The sequence below is a fragment of the Gymnoscopelus braueri genome (assembly GCF_963280865.1).
Source record: "Gymnoscopelus braueri genome assembly, chromosome: 4".
NCBI lineage: Eukaryota > Metazoa > Chordata > Actinopteri > Myctophiformes > Myctophidae > Gymnoscopelus > Gymnoscopelus braueri.
The window spans coordinates 52,634,105-52,653,674 of NC_137605.1; the positions used below are offsets into that span (position 1 = coordinate 52,634,105).

General features: G+C 40.2%; 1 protein-coding gene across 1 annotated transcript; it reads right to left on the reverse strand.

Moving 5' to 3' along the window:
- Positions 1-4,714: 4,714 nt before the first annotated feature.
- Positions 4,715-14,342, reverse strand: tmem147 (transmembrane protein 147). Its single transcript, XM_080426038.1, has 8 exons — positions 14,274-14,342; positions 12,622-12,743; positions 10,733-10,802; positions 9,832-9,897; positions 8,090-8,226; positions 6,974-7,058; positions 6,703-6,824; positions 4,715-5,738 (listed from the first exon to the last, which is right to left on the reverse strand). The coding sequence occupies exons 2-8, from the start codon at positions 12,696-12,698 to the stop codon at positions 5,618-5,620; spliced, it is 678 nt and encodes a 225-aa protein (XP_080282164.1). The 5' UTR covers positions 12,699-12,743; positions 14,274-14,342; the 3' UTR covers positions 4,715-5,617.
- Between the last annotated feature and the right edge of the window lie 5,228 nt (positions 14,343-19,570).

The window sequence follows — 19,570 nt, forward strand, 5'->3', positions numbered from 1 at the left end:
ATGGATACAACAGGAACTTCTGAACAAAACCCAAAACACTTTCTTGATGCGTTTCATTTTGCATATAGGGTCGGGCGGAGTGTAAAAGATGATATTGCCACCTTTGTCTACCTTTTAATCAAATGCCTAGAGGGCAGTAAAACCCATGCCAAGCTGTTGTTTGTAGATTTTTCATCAGCTTTCAACACCATTCTGTTAGTGGATATTACTCTCTAACTACTTTGGTGTTGACGTTTGGCTGGTTGTATCCTGGACTTCCTCTCCAACAGAACCCAGAGGGTGAGGGGTTAATGTGTGCATGTCACGTTTGAGAACCTAAATATGCTGACGTCTGTGACAGAAAAACTCATTCCTTGCATTAACTTCACTCGCCAAGCAAGTGCTATCTCGTCTCGCCAGAGTCAACAAAGTGAAGGTTGACCATTAAGGAGCATCGTCAAGGCTTGGGCAAGTGCTACAGGCTTTTTAGACAAGTATACGTACAACCCATACAGTAAACAGATCCCGTCATGCCCCAGAGAAGTGTACATAGTTAATATCACAAGGTACAACACACACCTGAGGTCATAGGTGCCGATGCTGTGGGTGCTCCTTGTCATAAACACACACCTGAGGTGGTGCTCAGGGGTGCACTGGGCGCTTCGCGTGACACCACGGCGTTCCGCCTGTTTTCTGAACAAACATATGTTGCTACCAGTGGTGTAAAGTAACTAAGTACATTTACTCAATTGTACTGTACTTAAATACACTTTTGAGGAATTTTTACTTTACTGGAGTATTTCCAATTTGCAGTACTTTTACTTCTACTTAGGGGCAAATGTTGTACTTTTACTCTACTACAATCTTTTGAAAACTTTAGTTACTAGTTACTTTGTAGATTTTGATTATTATTACAAAACATACAGTAACCACTTCAACCCTATATACATTTCGGCCATTTGAAAATAGCCGATCTACAAGCTCACAATGCGTCGCTTCGTGACGCATTGTGAGCTTGTAGATCGGCATTCCTGTACAGTAGGCTACCCTTTGATTGTTTGTTATTCTGAAGGAAATGTGTTCAAACGCAACAGATTATTGAGAAACCATTACGCACGCTGCATGCGCTCAATGCTCAAATGGTAATAGGTAATTCATGTATTTGTGCAAGATGACCCAGCTGTAAAATGCTAGCGCGACCTCTGATTATCTGATATATATATAATATATATAATATATATATATAATATATATATATAATATATATATATATATATATATATATATATATATATATATATATATATATATATATATATATATATATATATATATATATATATATATATATATATGGCCTGAGTTGTTGTGAGATTGTAGACATGCCATTTGCTGAATGTTCGCCCCAGAATAGGCATGCTAGGGTTCATGTGGTTAAATAAGTGAATGAAAGAGATTGAATAATGTGTTTTTTCCCTCTGTATGACATGTTCTATTAAAACAAAGTTTGAGAATGTTTTCATTCTTTGGAACTATGGTTGGTGTCATTGAAGGCTGATAACTGGGACTAAGCTACTACTTGGGAAGGGCTATCATGTTGAAATATTATCTAGATATATAGACCTTTTCAAAATACCAAACTAGAGTTTGCCACCTTGAGTGTCCCTGATTAGTGAAAATTCTGGCCTGGGCCCATGGACTAATTGTCATGTGACTTTGTACAACAAAGTATAAGATAGGGCTTAAGTGGTTAATATGTATTTTTTAGCATATTATCTGACTGCATTCTTTTCAACACCTCTCTTTCGCAGTGTTCTTGTGTTGTGTTTCTATGTTGAACAGATTGTGAAATATCCCTCTGGGATAATAAAGTCTCATCGAATTGAATCCGTCCCACTGTACCTTCTCATTTACATTCCTGTTCCCCGCCTCCCTCACACCATCTCTCTGTCTCGGTCTCTCTCTCTCTCCCTCTCTCCATCCCAGGAGGTGAGTTCATGAAAGTTCATCTTCTCTCTCTCTCTCCCTGTGGACTTTGCTCATCTCATCTCGACAGTAACAGAAGAAGGGTGGGAGAGCTAGACCAGGCCAGTCACCAGGAAGCCTCAATGGCAACAGCCTGGGTCATTAACCGTTATCTTGCATGAGAATCAGATGGCGCTACACGCCCATTCATCCTGACGAAGAAAACTTCTTATGCACAGCAAAATCCTCAGTGTTAATTTAACCACTTAAACCCTAAATACATATATGCCGCCAGGGCTCTATACTTGGTCCGCTCCTTTTTCCCCTCTACACCAAACCTTCGCCACAAATAGCCAATCTACAACCACAACGCATCATGATGTGATGTGTTGAGCTTGTAGATTTATTTTTGCAGAATGTTCGCCCCAGAAGGACACCGGGGGTCATGTGGTTAACTCAGAGTCAAAACAATTGCCTTTTCTTTTCTGGTCCATTTTTATACTCTCAGAGTTGAATTAACAGAAGGATTTAATCTCTGGGAAAATGCGGGTGGGTGGCGTTATTGACTTAACGCTGCAATCCAGAAGTTATTGTAATGAATAAAACGTTATTATTAACCAGGTAGAGTATGCTGTACATTATAACTAGCACATATGTAGTGGCAGGAGTTGGTCTTCCTACTCTTACATTGAGATACAACTTGTGGATTGCAGCTTTGCTCTTTGGGGAGCAGAGTTCATTCATCATGAATGTTCTCCAGCTGGGCTGAATATTTTCCATGTTTGTGTTAATAATTTTGTTCCACCAAGCTTTACCAGAGCCCCGTTAGTCAGCATGTGTTCAGTCAAAAGTTAATTGTTACAGGCTTAACATTCTTCTGACAATATTTTTGTTTTTACTTAAAGGGTGTATAAGTTAAATGTCTCTGAAAAGGTTAAAGCTCTAGTTAAAGCTCTATGTTTTCATAGTAATCATGCTATAGTTTGTCCAGTATCACCTCCAGCTCGTTAGTAAACAGAAAATACATTTTCAGGTCAGAAGGCCAAGGAGAGAGAACCCCCACAGATCTCAGCTTCCATTTTATATTGTTCCAATTCCAATTTCCATCGACTTCCGATTTCACTTCTCTATACTGTTTGAGTTGCCAGAGGCAGCTCCACGAATCATGTTCAACCCAGATTTGGCTCAACAAAGGGAATGAACTCGTTCTCATGCTATTCAACAAAAATGTGCAATGCACCATACCAAAAGGAGTAAAGGAGTGTAAACCCCTACTCACTTTCAAAACTTCCCTAAAGATACACCTTCAGGAGGCTGCAATTCGAAAATGGCCCCTGTCGAAGTCTTAACCTACCCCCCCCCCTTTTTTGGGCGGTGAAACCGCCCCTATAAGTGAGGTTTGGATATTTGTACAACAAATCCTGCGCTGTGATTGGCCAAAAATGTACACAAATTTACAAAAATGTACAAAAATGTACCCCGCCTAACCCTGCACCGTGATTGGCCAATCACAGTCTATTCAGGACTGTGATTGGCCAGTGTCACATGACACATGTGCATAGCCCTATATAAGAAACCATAACTTTAAAAAAACCATAAATGTTTTTTTTAAGTTATGGTTTCGTCCATCATAAAGAGTGTTTCAATAAATGTATTTATTTTTTGTACATGATTGGTTGACTCCATTCAGTATTGTGATTAGCTAGCAAGACACCGCCCACTTCACACAGGGTGTGATTTTTTTTCTTCTCTTGTACATATCTCTATGTACATTTCACTCTTCAATTCATACCATTAACCTGTAAGCTGATTGTATGACGTTCTGTATAGTAGTGTGTATATCTGTCTGTCTCTTATATGTCATCATGATTTGTGTGCATGGAGATCTCATCTTAAACAAGCTCAGTGCTTAATGAGTCTTCCAGTTTAGTAGACCTTGTATTGTGAATTTGTACTTCCATGTACTGATGTTCTCATGTCTTACTAAATAAAGTACATCAATCAGTTATTTCTCCTGAGTGGAACAAATTGGTATCCTGACCTGAAAATGCATTTTTCTGTTTACTTAAAAGAGATGGAGAGACCCCTGCTAGTGAACACTATAGCTATGGTAATATAGAGAGCTATTTAACACTTTTCATAAAAATATATATACAGTATATCACAACCCCAGCAGTCTTCTACTGTTGACATATGACTAACAGAAATAAACTGGTTATGCTGCCATTGTACTTATGTTCTCACTGTGAGTAACAATAAATTGCAGTTCTTGCATTAAATATACACTATCAGTCTCTTGTTTTGTGTTGCTCTCTCAGAAACCTAGACGTAGACACCTACACCTTCCAGAGCACACAGAATGTCAGCCAGGCGGAATAACATAATGAACATACAGTAGCAGCTGGCTGACGTCAGCAATCTCTCATGGTCCATTTCACAGCAAGACTCAACTGGTTTAACCACTGAAGCCCTATTTTGTACTTCGTCATACGAGGTCACGCTGCAAAAATAGCCGATCTACACGCTCACAATGGTTCGCATTGAGCTTGTAGATCTGCTATTTTCTATAAGAATTTGACATTTTCACTATTTGACAAAATAGGGACGCAAATTAAAAACATTAGTAAATACCCGTTTTGAGGATAAAGAAAAAATGCTGTCAGGAAACCTGTAGTGTAATTTACCAGTCTATCGTTTCTCTGTGAACTTACAGTATGACATGTAAATATAAAGTACAGCTACTGGTCAAAAATTACCTTCAACAAAAAGGTTAACACAAACAGATATTTATTAAGTTCTAGAAGACACTTCCAACCTGTCCTCATTTATACAAGTCTCATTCACTCTTAAATTAATATTTTCCTTGTTTTAGTTTTAAGCAGAAAGCTTAATGTTGTAGACGATGGCACATGAACATGGGATCATGGCAAACAATGCATTCAAATGCCTTTGATGCTAAAATATAAAAAAATACAAGAGGATGTACATGAGTAAAAGGTGGGCTTATTTTCTCCAAACCCTCAATTCATGAAATACTGACAGTTTTGGAGGCCTCCCATTGTTTTTCTTTTACAGGATAGATCATAATTATAAGTAGGCCTACTGTTCAAAAGGAACAACTGTTGCCCGTTTTCATTTTTCAACTTAACTAAATAACTGATTTCTCCACTATTATCACACATATTTTGGGAAAACATACTGAAAAGTGAAAAGAAATATAAGTTATAAAAACGACAAATTTCATACGCTATGTTGGGGAGCAAGTCATATTTTGTCCCCCCCCCCAAAAAAACAGCAACCTGTGATGTCAGCACACATCCTGAGTAATGCTTAAATTTATGCTCCATTTTACGACGGTGTTATGCGCCAAAAATGGTTATCTACAAGCTCACCTGTGAGTTTGTAGATCTGCTATTTTCAGTGACAGACAGCATCATACGACACTACAGAACCATGCTCTCCAATCATGTGTCACACTGAGCGTACAGAATGCAGGTTGCAATACAAACACTGCACCAGCTAACTTCACCGACTGGTTCTCAAAGTCTCTCGTTAAAAAGGTGTGTTAATTAATGGGGTCAGCTGGTGCATGTGGGCAGACATGAATATGCGCGTACACTCCATGGTCCATGAGTGGAAACCAGCGGTCTTCTCTGGGGTTTTTGAGGTGTGTTTAGTTGCTGTGGACCAGAGTGACGAAGAGGAACAGCGAGCAGAGAGAGATGGATCCGGTGAGGACAGCTTTCACCAACAAGGCTGTCCAACTGCCCAGCAGGAAGACATGGACGAATAACCTGGACAGAGAGACAAGACAAGCGATATGAGTCAATGCATGGTGTGGTTAGTCCCACATTTCACTACAAGTCTACCACATGCTGGAAAATGATTACATGTATCTACTGGAGTATGTTCAGTCCAATCAGAGCCTCATTGACTTCACTACAAAATTAAAGTTAAATATTGTAAAAGGTATAAAACTTATGTGAAAACAAATTAGTGGAGGTACTTCTGTGGCCTACTGGCAGTGTGAGTCTGAGGCTTGGTGCTGACCGGTCCAACGGTTGTCTCTCTCACACTCTCTCTCACACACACACACACACACACACCCTAGACATCTGCAGTCATGTCATGAAAAGGATAACTGGGTCTAATATACTATATAAATGCATAAGTATTGATATAATCATGAGTACACAACTATGTTAATGTGAAGATTTATTTTATCTGAATTTCAGGCATTTTTAAAGCCTTTATTTTCTGCTTTGACAATATGTACAATAAAACGTGACTTGGAGGGACAGAGAGAGACAAGGAACGATAAAGACAGAAAACAGGCAAAAGAGTCTCTCTCTAGATCCATTAGACTCCATCTGGTTACACTGTGTTCACTGCCATCTACTGTTGTACTGGTGTACATACAGCTTAATATAGGGAAAGTGAAATTGCTGTATTCGTGTTTTGTTACACTTGACAGCACTCAGCAGTTCTCTAGCACAATGAAAATTACCGGTGTAAGGCGTCCAACAAAATAATTGTATTAAATATTCAGTCAATTAAGTGTAAGTGGTTAAAGATACTACATAATCACAGATAATTTGGACACGGAAAACAAAAGGTCAATGGATCACGGCATCAGTGGTCTTCAACTACAAGTACTGTACGTCATTGTTATTGACCCGATACACCACACCAGTATCAGTGCACTCTATATGCTGTATTAGAATGTAGCTATGTGTGTACTGTATATGAAACACTTACTCCATCAGGAAGGCCTTGTACACACAGAGACCCAGCAGCACAGTGACGGGCAGCCTGAAGGTCTTTGGAAGGTCGTATCGTGTGAACATCCACACCACTGCCGCCATGGCGATATAATGGATCTACACACACACACAAACGAACCATTAGCATCCTATGACATAAAAGTGGTTGAATTACATGATTTCACTTAATTATATTTATATAAAATGGATCTGGGGAGTTGAGAGCATTGGTGGAGGGCTAGGAGCAGCAGTGAACAGGCTCATACCAGACTTATGTTGGAATCGAAGCTCATCTGGATGTACTTCCAGTCAAACTCAATCCCTCTGGCTCCCACCCACAGAGGAAGACACCTGGAAGAGAGAGAGGGAGATAAGAGATGAGATGTACCATACCATAATATCTTCCATTGACATAGACCAACTGGAGCAAGTCAAAATGACAAAAACAAACAAACAAAAGAAAAAAGAAAAATCACACCCAGTGTGAAGTGAGCGGTGCTATTTATGAGTTATTAATTTCATCATGCATCTCGGTAGCCAATCACAGCACGTCCTGCGAAGTGGTGTGCTTACATTTTTTACATTATTATTAATTTCATCATGCGTCTCGCTAGCCAATCACAGCGCGTCTGCGAAGTTTGAAGTTAATTTCATCATGTGTCTCGCTAGCCAATCACAGCACGTCCTGCAGAGCTTAGCCTATGGGCGTGTTTTCCACAGCATGAAAGACAGCGAAAGACACATTTTCACGACAGAAATAAAAACTTTCACCACGGATGGGTCCTAAACCCTCTTATAGGAGCGGTTGCACCGCTCAAAGATGTTTTAGAAGGTTGCAGAGGATAATGTTCTCAGTGTCCCCCAGAACCTCTTGATCATGTCGAATAACAGACTGGTACTCAACGTGGGTTTCGGGGACCCCAAGGGGTCTTTTGGGGGGTTCCAGGGGGTCCCCAGCTAAAAGTGTACTAATAGAACCAAATGGACCCGTGAGGAGTTTACTGTTCAGATCGGTGGTACACAAAAAAAGGCAGGATTTTACAATGGATCTTAATGGAACTCTGTATGTTGTACAATGTTTCAGACCACATGTCTATGAATTATTTTGAAACAGTCGTCAGTCCCCCGCTCACACAGAGATGTCGTAGCCATCAAAAGAATTGAGAATGTATTCTTTATGGAGCGATGATGACAGAGAAGCTAAATGCACAACGTTACTTTTCCGCACATCAATAGTTGAAACCACCCTAACGTATCCACAGAATACGATAACAGAACTACCACACCTCCATTCAGTTATTCAAATGGAATGTGAAATTATAAGTGACAGAGAAACGTAGTGTGTTTCATCCATCTGTGTGTACAGCAGTGTGAGTGTGTACCTGGACATGACCAGCTCTGCCGTGGCCCAGCCCATCGCCGCCACCATGATCTTATATTCTCCTTTCCCTGCGTTGCGAGACATGACCAGATGAAGCCCCAACAGGTCTGCTAGGTCCACTGTTGCCTTCATGAACTCCTGGAACACAGATGCACACACACACACACACACACACACACAGGGAAACATTTACAATATGCAAAAATGTATACAGACGCACACATTAACATGCACAACATACATACACCATATACCCTTTTCCCCAAAGTGTGTATTAAATAGTTGCGGTCAGGCAGAAACCTTGTATCTCCATGTTTCCGTCACTTAATACCTAGTCTCGCGTGGCCAGACTGTTGCCTCCCACAATTTACAAATGTTTCCGGCATACAGTCTGGGACTCGGAAGCTCTGATCATGATTCAGGCATGCAAACAGCCCAGAGGTGAAAAAGGTGACAACATGTTGTTTTTTTTCGGGTCAGGTGTCACACAATTGCCCTATTTGGGTTCAAAAAGGTGACTGTAGCTGAAAAGTGACACTTTTGCATGTCTGATGATTAAGGGGAAAGCGGAAGCCCCTCCCCTACCCACTTCCGTTTTAGCATTGTGCAGAGGCGCAAAGGAGTCCGACTGCAATCAACGAATCTCATAAACATCGTTTATGTCTACTAGTGTCTTCTTTCACAGTTTTTTCAGCGTTAATTCCATGATACTTTTCTCAGTTTTCTGTGATAAACAATCCTCGCACAAATAACATGAATCTACCGCTCCTATGACTCTATGCTTCCGCCTCGGTTCTGTTTCCACTGGGACTACAGGTCCGCGGGCACCGCGTCGTGATTGGTCGAATGTCTTTCCGGTCTGAGTAGCATAGAACAACTTCCATTAATCAGCTTTCGGGAAGTGGAGTTCCAGACTCTATATAGCATTCAGAGATTGTGGAATAGTTGTCTGGTGACATGAGACTACTTAAAAAGGTAGGGTAAGTGATATTTTTTGGTTAAAACAAAAAGTATTTTGTTAAAAGGTTAAAATACTATATTCTGATAGTAATCATTGCTATAGAGTGTTTTGTCAGTAACAGATGTCTCCCTGTCTCTCCAGCTCTTTAATAAACAGAAAATACATTTTTCGGTAGGTGTCAAAATCTCAGCCAATCAGGAGAAAGTACCCATTTTTAAGCTTAATTTGTATAGTGTTCCAGTTCCAATTTTGCATGCTCATTTCTTAGTGTCATCACTTCCAATTTCACTTGTTTAATCTGTATCCTGATTGAGTTCTCTGTCCTGGTTGGATAAAATTGGAAATGAAACTGAAACTGAAACGAAAATGCATTTTCTGTTTAATAAAGAGCTGGAGAGACAAGGAGACTCCTAATACTGAACAAACACTCTATAGCAATGAGTACTATCAAAATATAGAGCTATTTAACAATTATTTTAACCAACGCAAATCACTTACCCTACCTTTAATACCCTACTCCGTTGTACAAGAGTGTCAAGCTAAAGCAGTGAAAATAGCTGAACTAAAAGCATCGCGACACGTTGTGAGCTTGTAGATCTGCTATTTTCACTACTTCTGACATTTCCCTTTGCCCTGACATTTCCTGAAAAGTGATGATTTTGGACATACAAGGTTTCCACCCGACAGCAGCGATATACAGCATTTTTGATGCAGCAAATGATTGAAGCGTTGACTATTTGCTGTAGGTAATGTAAGCTGCATTGTGATCTTTGTGAACTCACCCCGACAAAGTCATAAACCCCGGCTCCACCTTCCCATGTGGGGAAGAACGTAGCAAGGAAAAGCATCTGCAACACACACACATATGGGTTTTAATCCAAACAAATAGGGGTGAAACTTTCATCAAATTATTGATTCATCCATCAAGACAAAATGTATCAAATAAAATGTACTTGTTTGAATAATTGATTGAAGATATATCAGGTTAATATTTCTAATGTTTGCTATTCACATCTGCAATGAAACAATGTTTGTCTTTGTTTTACTACTATTATACAATAATTATGTCCTTGGCAGCTGGATGAACATAATTAAACAATTTCAAGATAGTCTGTATGAGTTCCGATCTCCAGGCTTTTATTGCTTAGTTTTGCTAAAAAATAAAAGCCTGGCCCAACCATAGCCTGTACTGGGTATGAGGAAGTGTTTCATTTCCCAACCAACCAGAGTGCAGTGGGCGTCGCTCGTAATGTTGTGTTAACGGGGCGGGGGTTGACGGACAGATCGGTGAACCAATGGGATCAGCCGCAATCTCTCGCCGGCTCTATACACCCGCCCCTCTATACACGAAATCAGGAGCGTTGCGGCAGACTAGAGTTCCGATAAATTGTGAAGAGCAATTATCAGCATTATGTATTTTATTATATCATTTTACTACCATGTTATAAATTAATCAATTCATCAAAATAAATAGTTGCCAGATGGGGTCTAATGGATCCAATGTTTGAGACTTTCAATCTTAAGTAAACAAATAAAAATAAAACTGCCTGTTTTCCCTTTCTTTATATTCCCATCTCTCCCGCTCTCCAAGTTAAGTTTGTACACACTTTCAAGGCAGAAATTCAAGCATGAAAATACAGAAATAATAATAATAATAATATAGATATATCATAGTTCACTCACCTTACAGAGCTGTACGAATAGGTAGGTGGCTCCAGCCTGGACACACCTCCAGAACGCATTGTATTCTGAACTGAACACACACACACACACACACATAATTACATACAATACAAGGCCATTAAAGGTGTAGTTCACCCAAAACATGACTTATTTCCTATCAATTACACATCGCATGAAGCATTGAATTCATGGAGATGTTTTAGTTTTTATCGTATTCCTAAGCCAATAATTTGATAACCGGCGGTCTCTCCAGTAGGAGACACAAAGAGTCTCCCTTGTGTCTCCTACCGGATACATTAGCATCTTTATTATTATGAAATTATTGGCTCAGGAATGTGACAAAAAAAATAATAATCTTGAATTCAATGCTTCATGGGGTGTGTAATTGATAGAAAATAAGTAATTTTTTCGGTGAACTATTCCTTTAAACTAAACTAAAGCACCAGTCCACACATACTGTATCCACATATTTCTTAAGTCTTACTCCTGTACATGCCCCCCCCCCCCCCACACAGCACTAAGAGGATTGCCTGACCGCGGAGGCACGGACCCCCTCCCAAATCTCTTACAACACAAAGCAGATTAACAAGAGACACTTCATCCTCTGGTTGTACAGGGGTATAACACAACAACATAACATAACACAACGTATTGGTACAGACAAAGGAAATTAGTCTTATCTCATCTCCTTTAACCCATTAAGACCTGAGGCAATTCTTTAAAATGTTTTCTAAATCCTAACAGTTTTTTTTTCAAAAATAGCAGATCTACAAGCTCATAGCACGGCACGATCTGCTATTTTTTAATAGCCAAAGAAATCTAAAGTGACACAGATGCGTTCCAGATCTTAAAGGGTTAACCACATGAACCCATGCATCCATATTCCCTATACACACATTTTCCAAGCATTTCATATTATTTTAAAGAATGGCCAAAATAGGCAAAATAGTACATCTACAAGCTCACAACACGTCGCAAAGAGACACGTTGTGAGCTTGTAGATCGGCTATGTTTGCTATTGTCGTATGACAAAGTATATAGGGCTTAAGTGGCTAATCTATATTGTTTTAATGTCATTTATAAATGTTACATATATACCATCTTTTCACTGAATGGTTTGACAACATTGCACTCAACCTTCTTGTCAATAAAGCACACTGAAAATGAACTTTCACCCTATGGGACAATGACAAGTGGCTGGAAAGTCACGGTCAGTTAACAGTGAACATCACTGTCAACCAGTGGTGGAAAAAGTACTCAAATGTTTTACTTAAGTCAAAGTATCAATACTGCAATGTAGAAGAACTCTGTTGCAAGTAAAAGTCTGGAAATGAAAATTTACTTGAGTAAAAGTACAAAAGTATTGGTATTAAAATGTACTTAAAGTACAAAAGTAAAAGTACTAAAATGTTGCAGATGGTCGAAATGTATATAGGGCTGAAGTGCATGGTTAATGTATGATGAGGCAGTTAAAATAGCAGCAGATGTAATAACTAGAAAAGTGCTCTCCTCTGAGCGCTTATCTCCGCCAGGCCGGTCTAGCTGGATAGCCAACCCAGGGCTGTGTCAGTTGTGGGTGCAGATCTACAAGCTCACAACGCGTCGCAATGTGACGCGTTGTGAGCTTGTAGATCGGCTATTTTCAAATAGCCTATGTATAAAACAGGGCTAAAGCGGTTAATGTATGTTTTCTTCTGCAAAGTAACTAAAGTTTTCAAATAATTGTAGTGTGGAGTAAAAGTACAATATTTGTCTCTGAGATGTAGTGGAGTAGAAGTAAAAGTATAGACAATTGGAAATACTCCAGTAAAGTAAAAGTACCTCAAAATTGTACTTAAGTAAATGTACTTAGTTACTTTACACCACTGGTGTCACCAGCAAACACTTACAGTCCACTGCACTTGTATGTGATGAAGTATGGGAAGTAAGCCAAGGCGAAGCAGTTCCCAAAGTGAAACAGCGTCATGATGTCAGTCACCAATCAACAGCCAGGGAAGGAAAATTCAGCACCCTGGAAAAAGAGAAGATCACAACTAAAAGCTCTAAAAATCGGTATCTTTTATGCGCTACCCTTTATTCAAACCCGGGTCCAAACATGTACCGCTCATCCAACATGGAATCCCGGCTTGACGAGGAGAGATACTGGCTTCATGAGCTTCGGGCAGTACTGCTCGTCAACCGACCAATCGTGTCCTACCTGACACCAGGCCCAGGGTCTAAATGTCTCAATGGAAGGGTATGGAGACCTCCTCCAACCACTGCAGAATCAACGTACTAGTTATATTGTATTAAACTTTAAAGCATCACTATGTAACTTTTTTTTAATGCATAAAATGTAATTTTGTCCAATCTGTATGGTAGAGTATGTTAATGCAATATAACTTGTAGGATCTGTATGGTAGAGTATGTTAATAATACAACTATTGGGGTGGTTGTATTTTGTCTCCCTGCTCTTCTATTGAGACATTTAGATTGTGTCAAAGGTCATGTCACAGGATCTGACAAGATTCAATTTATCCCCTGAGCAGGCAGGCTCTATTAGCTCAATGGTAAAAATTGCAAGCACATGCGCAGGAAACCGGGTTCAAATCCGGGGTAGAAGAGAAAAGTTACATAATGCTGATTTAACATACTCTACCATACAGATTGGTTAAAATAATGTTTTATTCATTCAAATATGTCCCAGATTGCAGCTTTAAAACAACCCTGAACCTAATGATGATGTTGTTATAGAGGATTCTACCACATGACAAAAATAAACTAAATCAATAAATAATTGACTACATATAATTTAGAATACGAAAATTTGGAAAATGTGTAATTATAATAGAGTAGATTAGATTACTATTACATTTGTCAAGGAAGGTTGATTACGTTCCTTTGATGACATCTCATCTTCTGATTTTTTTTACATTAGTATTCAGTAACTGATTATACACTTCAGTAATAGGACCAGTAAAAGCACCAGTGTAATTTCTAGAGCTTTATTGTGTTTTAAACCTTTTGACAGATCATGTACTTTCTGCATTTTGTCACAAAGATGTCAATCAAACCAATCCAACAATCAAGGGCTTAACGATTTAATTGTGTGTGTTTTTGTTTTGTTGAACACTGGAGCATATGAATAAAAGAAAAATACATTTCTGTTAGGCTTTTAGGCTTTGAAGTTGCACAGATGCAGATATGACAAATAACCTACACATACAGACGACGATTATCTCAAATAATTGCAATTAGGCGATTATGTAATAATCGTGACAGGCCTATAGTGTTAGATTGATTGTATCTAATACGCTCTTCTATTCCATGTGAATGAAGTGCAGATCTGTCCTCACTGGATTACAGTGCAAACAGTCACCTGTCAAGTGCTAGCTTTAGCAGTTAGTTGTGCTGCTAACTACACTGTCTGAACCTGACTAAAAACACGTAATGTTTCTTAATCGTTGGCTGCATTTATAAACAGACACGTTTGAGTCTGCTGGGTCTAGTGGGGATTGATGTATATAAGGTAGGTTTAATGGAAAGTGTTCTAATTACTTACGGAGCGGGTGGATGCTAGCTGGATGCTAACTGCTAACGCGTTGAATGAGAACCGGGCCGGAAGTAGACCCGGTCCGACGATGTAATGCGTCCGATGACAGATTAATCGATCATTAGTTCCGCCAACGGGTTCGTTCTTCTTTTTCTTCTTTCTTGTGTTTTATGCAGTGGTGGAAAAAGTACTAAAATGTGTTACTTATGTAAAAGTATTAATACGGCAATGTAGAAATACTCTGTTACAAGTAAAAGTCCGGAATTAAAAAATTACTTGAGTAAAAGTACAAAAGTATTGGTATCAAAATGTACTTTAAGTACCAAAAGTAGAAAGTACTCATTATGTAGAATGTCTCATTTCAGTTTTCAAATGTATAGAAATCTTTTGAAAATAGCAGATCTACAAGCTCACAATGCGACGCATTGTGAGCTTGTAGATCGGCTATTTTCAAATGGCCGAAATGTATATATAGTCGGGGATCCAGTCACCGAAAATTTGAGAGGACCTGTGATGTCATGCTATACTTTTTTTTGGTGTTTTTTCTATTAATTTGGTCATTAAGGTCCACAGAATGAGAGGCCTGCACCCACACCGGAAACATCGCGAAAAAAAGTTGTGGCCATTTTTGTATAATGAAGCCTTTATTTTTTGACTGTGTGATGTGAATTAGGTTTATTTTCTTAAAGTCCTCAAAAGGTTGTGTAGGCTGTCAATAAATGATTCCCAGATACACAGAACACATATGTGAACAACACCAAGTCCAAAAATACACTCACAAAGCCTTTCCAAATGATTTATAGCCATTTTTGGTACCAAAAATGCACCAGTTTTTTGCATTTTCCCCAATACTTTCATCTTTACTTCAATAGTAATCAACTTTGCCATGGGTTATGACATCAGCCAATGTCTTATTCTTTTCATCAATCTTTATAGTCATTCCACAAAAATATTAAAATCAACCCTAAATTAAAGGAACTGTGGTGACTTTATTACCCTTATGCTCAAAATTCCTGTACCCCCACAAAAGAAACGTGTAACACAACAAATTCAAAACAACACAACACAAGTATTTTTTTATTACAAAATAAACAGATGTGCACAGCTGATTCTTTATGTTAGTTGAAAAATCACACCTAGTGTGAAGTGAGCTGTGCTATTTATGAATACTAATATATATTGTCTCTGTTTTGATGTCATAGTGATGAAATTGCTATCCTTGATCTTGATTGGCGAACATACATGCTAAACGTCCCATGACACTTGGAGCTATACTCCTTCCAGGAGCACAGCTCAAAAAAGGAAATTAAACATTGGCTGAATAAAATAAAGATTATGACATGATAATATCACGAAAATGAAAATGATCAGGAAAATGAAAACAACTACAGTAACTAATCAACTCACTCACTGTCACTGTCTTCGAGTGTGAGTTCAACTAGTGAAATTTTTTTGGGGTCCCCAGTGCAGAGACAGGCAATGACACACTTGACACCGGCTCTTGCACAGGAGCATCCTCTGGCACACTTGCTTTTCTTGCAGTGGCAATATTTGGTGCGCTTGTATTGTGCAGGTTTTGCATCCTTCAGCATCATTGTTTCCACCAGCTTACCATTGACAAGCTCTCTGCCAAAATTGGTTGCCACAGGGTAGGTTGGCTGAGACATGTGTGCCCTCTTACATACAACCAACTGATGCAGGGCTCTGAGAAGGTGTAATTGGAAGGCATCTTCAGTAGGTGGAAGGCAACGCATGTCTCCTTTGATGTTGCCAAAAAGATGGGCTCGCAATGCATCCAAGTTACCACTGAAGTCACTCCTCTCATACAGTGATGCCATGTATCGCCTAGCCGCTGTCACGACATCTTGTGTAACATCCAGACTTTCCCCAGAGTCACCGTATTGGCACAGAGGCAGAAGGTCTTTCAGGTGATCAACGGCAGCTTTGTAGGCACGTCTTTTTCCTCTTCTGTAAAGATAGCTCACTGTGTCACATCCAGTCAGTATGTAGGTGCTGAGGAGTATGGATGAAAGATCGGAAGCTTCAACATCATACTTCACTGCCAGGGCATCCACAATTGCATGAGCAGGTAGGTAGATATCCATCTTCTTTACCCATAGCTCCTGTAGGCCATCCATGTGTGTGATGTAATATATGCACATCATGATCACATCTGTGTCAGTAGCCACAACTACAGCCCGTTCGTGGTGCAGATGTTCTACTGACTATGCAATGTGGGCAAACATCCTGGTATCTGCCTCCTCATGCTTCTCACAGGACAGTTCTGGAAGCTCAACCTGACAATCTGCTGATAACAGAACAGTGTGCTGATAACAGAACACTTATTCACCCAGAATAAGTGTGCATCCAGCAGGAAGTGATTTGTGCTGAGCAGCCCATGCTTCTCCCATATAGTTCAACAGGTTTGCTTTATTCAGTGGATTTTGAACAAAGCCTTTCCATTCAGGTAAGGCAAGAGTATCATGTGGCTTGTACTCCTTCATCTTGCTGGGGCAAGTCTTCATTCTCTTCTCTCGTTCCTCGCCTTTCAGACTTTCAGCTGGAGAGACATCATATCAATCACCAACAAAGTGGATGCAGTCACAGTTGTCTGGGATACTACTAAGGAGCTGCTTCAGGTATTTTACTTGCAGTTCATGGAAGGTGCTGCAACCAAGATGTTGGTGACGCTGGATGAATGCCATGGCATCAACCACCATTACAACAGGCTTGTCGAATGGTGGCAATCTGTCCACTTCACACCATGAACTGCCAAGGGATGTCTTGATTGCAGCCAAGTAGTCAGCCTTATTCCCTTTTCGCATGGCATAACCTTGGTCAAGGGATGGATCTGTCTCAAACAGGGAGGCTGGGCAACTTGTCCACTCATGACCGAAGACGTCTACCTTCTTGTCTTCATCCAAGTCCTGCACAAAGTACAGGTTTTGGACAACATCACTCTCTTCCTCGTAGACCTTCTTGGCTTTGAGCGCCATGGACATTGGCTTTTTTGTCTTTGCTGCAAATGTGGCAAGTTTCTTTGGGGCTATTTTCTCACTGTCAGTTCTTCTTGCTGCAGCCAGTGCCTCCAATCCTTTTTCACGGGCGTACACCAAGTCTGTAGATGCAGATTTGTGGCCAGTTGAAATGTTAAGCAGCTCCTGTTCTTCACATATGAAGGGATTGATCATCTGGTTTTTGACTGCATCTGTTATTTTCAGAACAGTTTCTGTGTCCTTTTGTCCTTGGCTTTTGGAGTCTTCATGGTGTTTGGTGTCCAGATGTACCATAGCCTTTGTCTGCTATGAAACCGCTGTCAGACACGGAAGAGCGCGCAAAATTTCTCCATGGCTGCTGGCTGCTGACTGATGCCAGTGAACAGTTTTGTTTTGGCATCACGGTTGTATGTTTTCTCAAGTGCCATGTCTGTCCAGACACCATTGAAACAACCTTCAGTTTGATGCACAGTAAACTTCCCATCCTTGAATTCTCTATGGATGTCCGGAGCCAGTGTAGGTAGGCTTCTCATGGCTTCCAAGTAGTGGGGCAGGCAGGATACATACTTGTAGTGGCCAGCAGCTACAAGGTATGGTAACATCCTCTCTACTTCAGCCAGGTGTTCCTCCCACAGGCCTGCACGCTCAGCATGGATGAACCGCTTCAGAATCATCACCATGTCCATGTACTGTAGCCAGAGCTTTGAGGTAGGTGAAGTACATGTGTCATCAAACTCAGTCATCAAACATGACAGCTCCTTCAGCTGGTCAGTTGCATCAGCACATGCAGAAGATGCCTTCTCCTCATCCTTTTCTGAAAGGGCATCTAGGAGTAGCTGGACATTGATGGTAAGTGCAGATATCCACTCCAGGTCCTTCTCTTCAATGATTAGCCATTTGGAAAATGCTTCCCAGTGTAGGGCAAACATGGCTGCATGTACCATACTGTGGGCACGCAGCATTGCGTAGTAGTCTTTCCCACTGATGATTTTGTTTGCTGTTCCACGCAAAACATCAGACAAACATCAGCTTCTACCATGATGTCTTCGATTCCAGTTGCCTGCATGAAATGCCCAATTGCTTTTAGGAAATTCTGAGCAATGTGAAATCCACCCATGCGCAAGATAAGTTTCCCATACATATGAGGGTTCTTCTTTTGCAGACCCAGAACCACTTCATAAATTGCTTGGTCAGATGTAATGATGGTGAACTCTTGGCCTTGTTCTCTGGACACATCCATGCAGTATTGAACTGACTTTTCAACCACATCTGGGTCTGTTGGTGACTTGGGAAAGAAAGGCCCATAGCCAATCACAGTTGCAGGCGTAGCATCTGGGATGAGAAATGCATGGAATGAACTCCATAGACCATATTCACACGGCGGCCATGTTTCTATGAAGTCAATGAAAGTAGCCACCCCGGGTGGCGGCACTTTCAATGTTAAATTCCAATATGGCCGCCGTGTGAATATGGTCTATGTTGGAGCAGTGCAGCTTGGTTTCAGGTCCTCCAAGAGCACAGTAGGGCAGATATGAACCAAATGCCACAACATGCTCAGGTGGTCAAGAGGTTCAGCTAGACACATGGGTTTAGGCTCTGTATCCATGGCACACGTTTCTTTTGTGGGGGTACAGGTGTTTTCAAGAAGAAAAAAAGGCTCTGGGAATTTTGAGCATAAGGGTTATAAAGTCACCACAGTTCCTTTAATTTAGGGTTGATTTTAATAAAACAAATTGTGGAATGACTATAAAGATTGATGAAAAGAATGAGACATTGGCTGATGTCATAACCCATGGAAAAGTTGATTACTATTGAAGTAAAGATGAAAGTATTGGGGAAAATGCAAAAAACGGGTGATTTTTGGTACCAAAAATGTCTATAAATCATTTGGAAAGGCTTTGTGAGTGTATTTTTGGACTTGGTGTTGTTCACATATGTGTTCTGTGTATCTGGGAATCATTTGTTGACAGCCTACACAACCTACTGAGCACTTTAAGAAAATAAACTAGTTTTTTACAATAGGCGAAAATGGGCAAAAAAATAAAGGCTTCATTATACAAAAATGTCCATAACTTTTTTTCGCAATGTTTCCGGCAGAGCAGGCCTCTCATTCTGTGGACCTTAATGACCAAATTAATAGAAAAAACACAAAAAAAAAGTATAGCATGACATCACAGGTTCAACCCATTTTCAAGAGCTTTCGGGCCTGTGGATCCCCGACTAATAGGGCTGAAGCAAGGGCGTATCGTCATAGAGGCCAATGGGGCCATGGCCCGGTCTGGAAAACTCTGCTCCCCAGGGGAAAAAAAA

What these genes read in the sequence shown, in the direction of transcription:
- tmem147 (XM_080426038.1), bottom strand. Translation starts at nt 12,698, where the DNA reads ATGACGCTGTTTCACTTTGGGAACTGCTTCGCCTTGGCTTACTTCCCA. An exon ending in TATTCGTACAGCTCTGTAAG is followed by an intron (nt 9,898 to 10,732) that starts GTGAGTGAACTA and finishes TGTGTGTTGCAG; the next exon opens with ATGCTTTTCCTTGCTACGTT. An exon ending in GGGTTTATGACTTTGTCGGG is followed by an intron (nt 8,227 to 9,831) that starts GTGAGTTCACAA and finishes TCTGTGTTCCAG; the next exon opens with GAGTTCATGAAGGCAACAGT.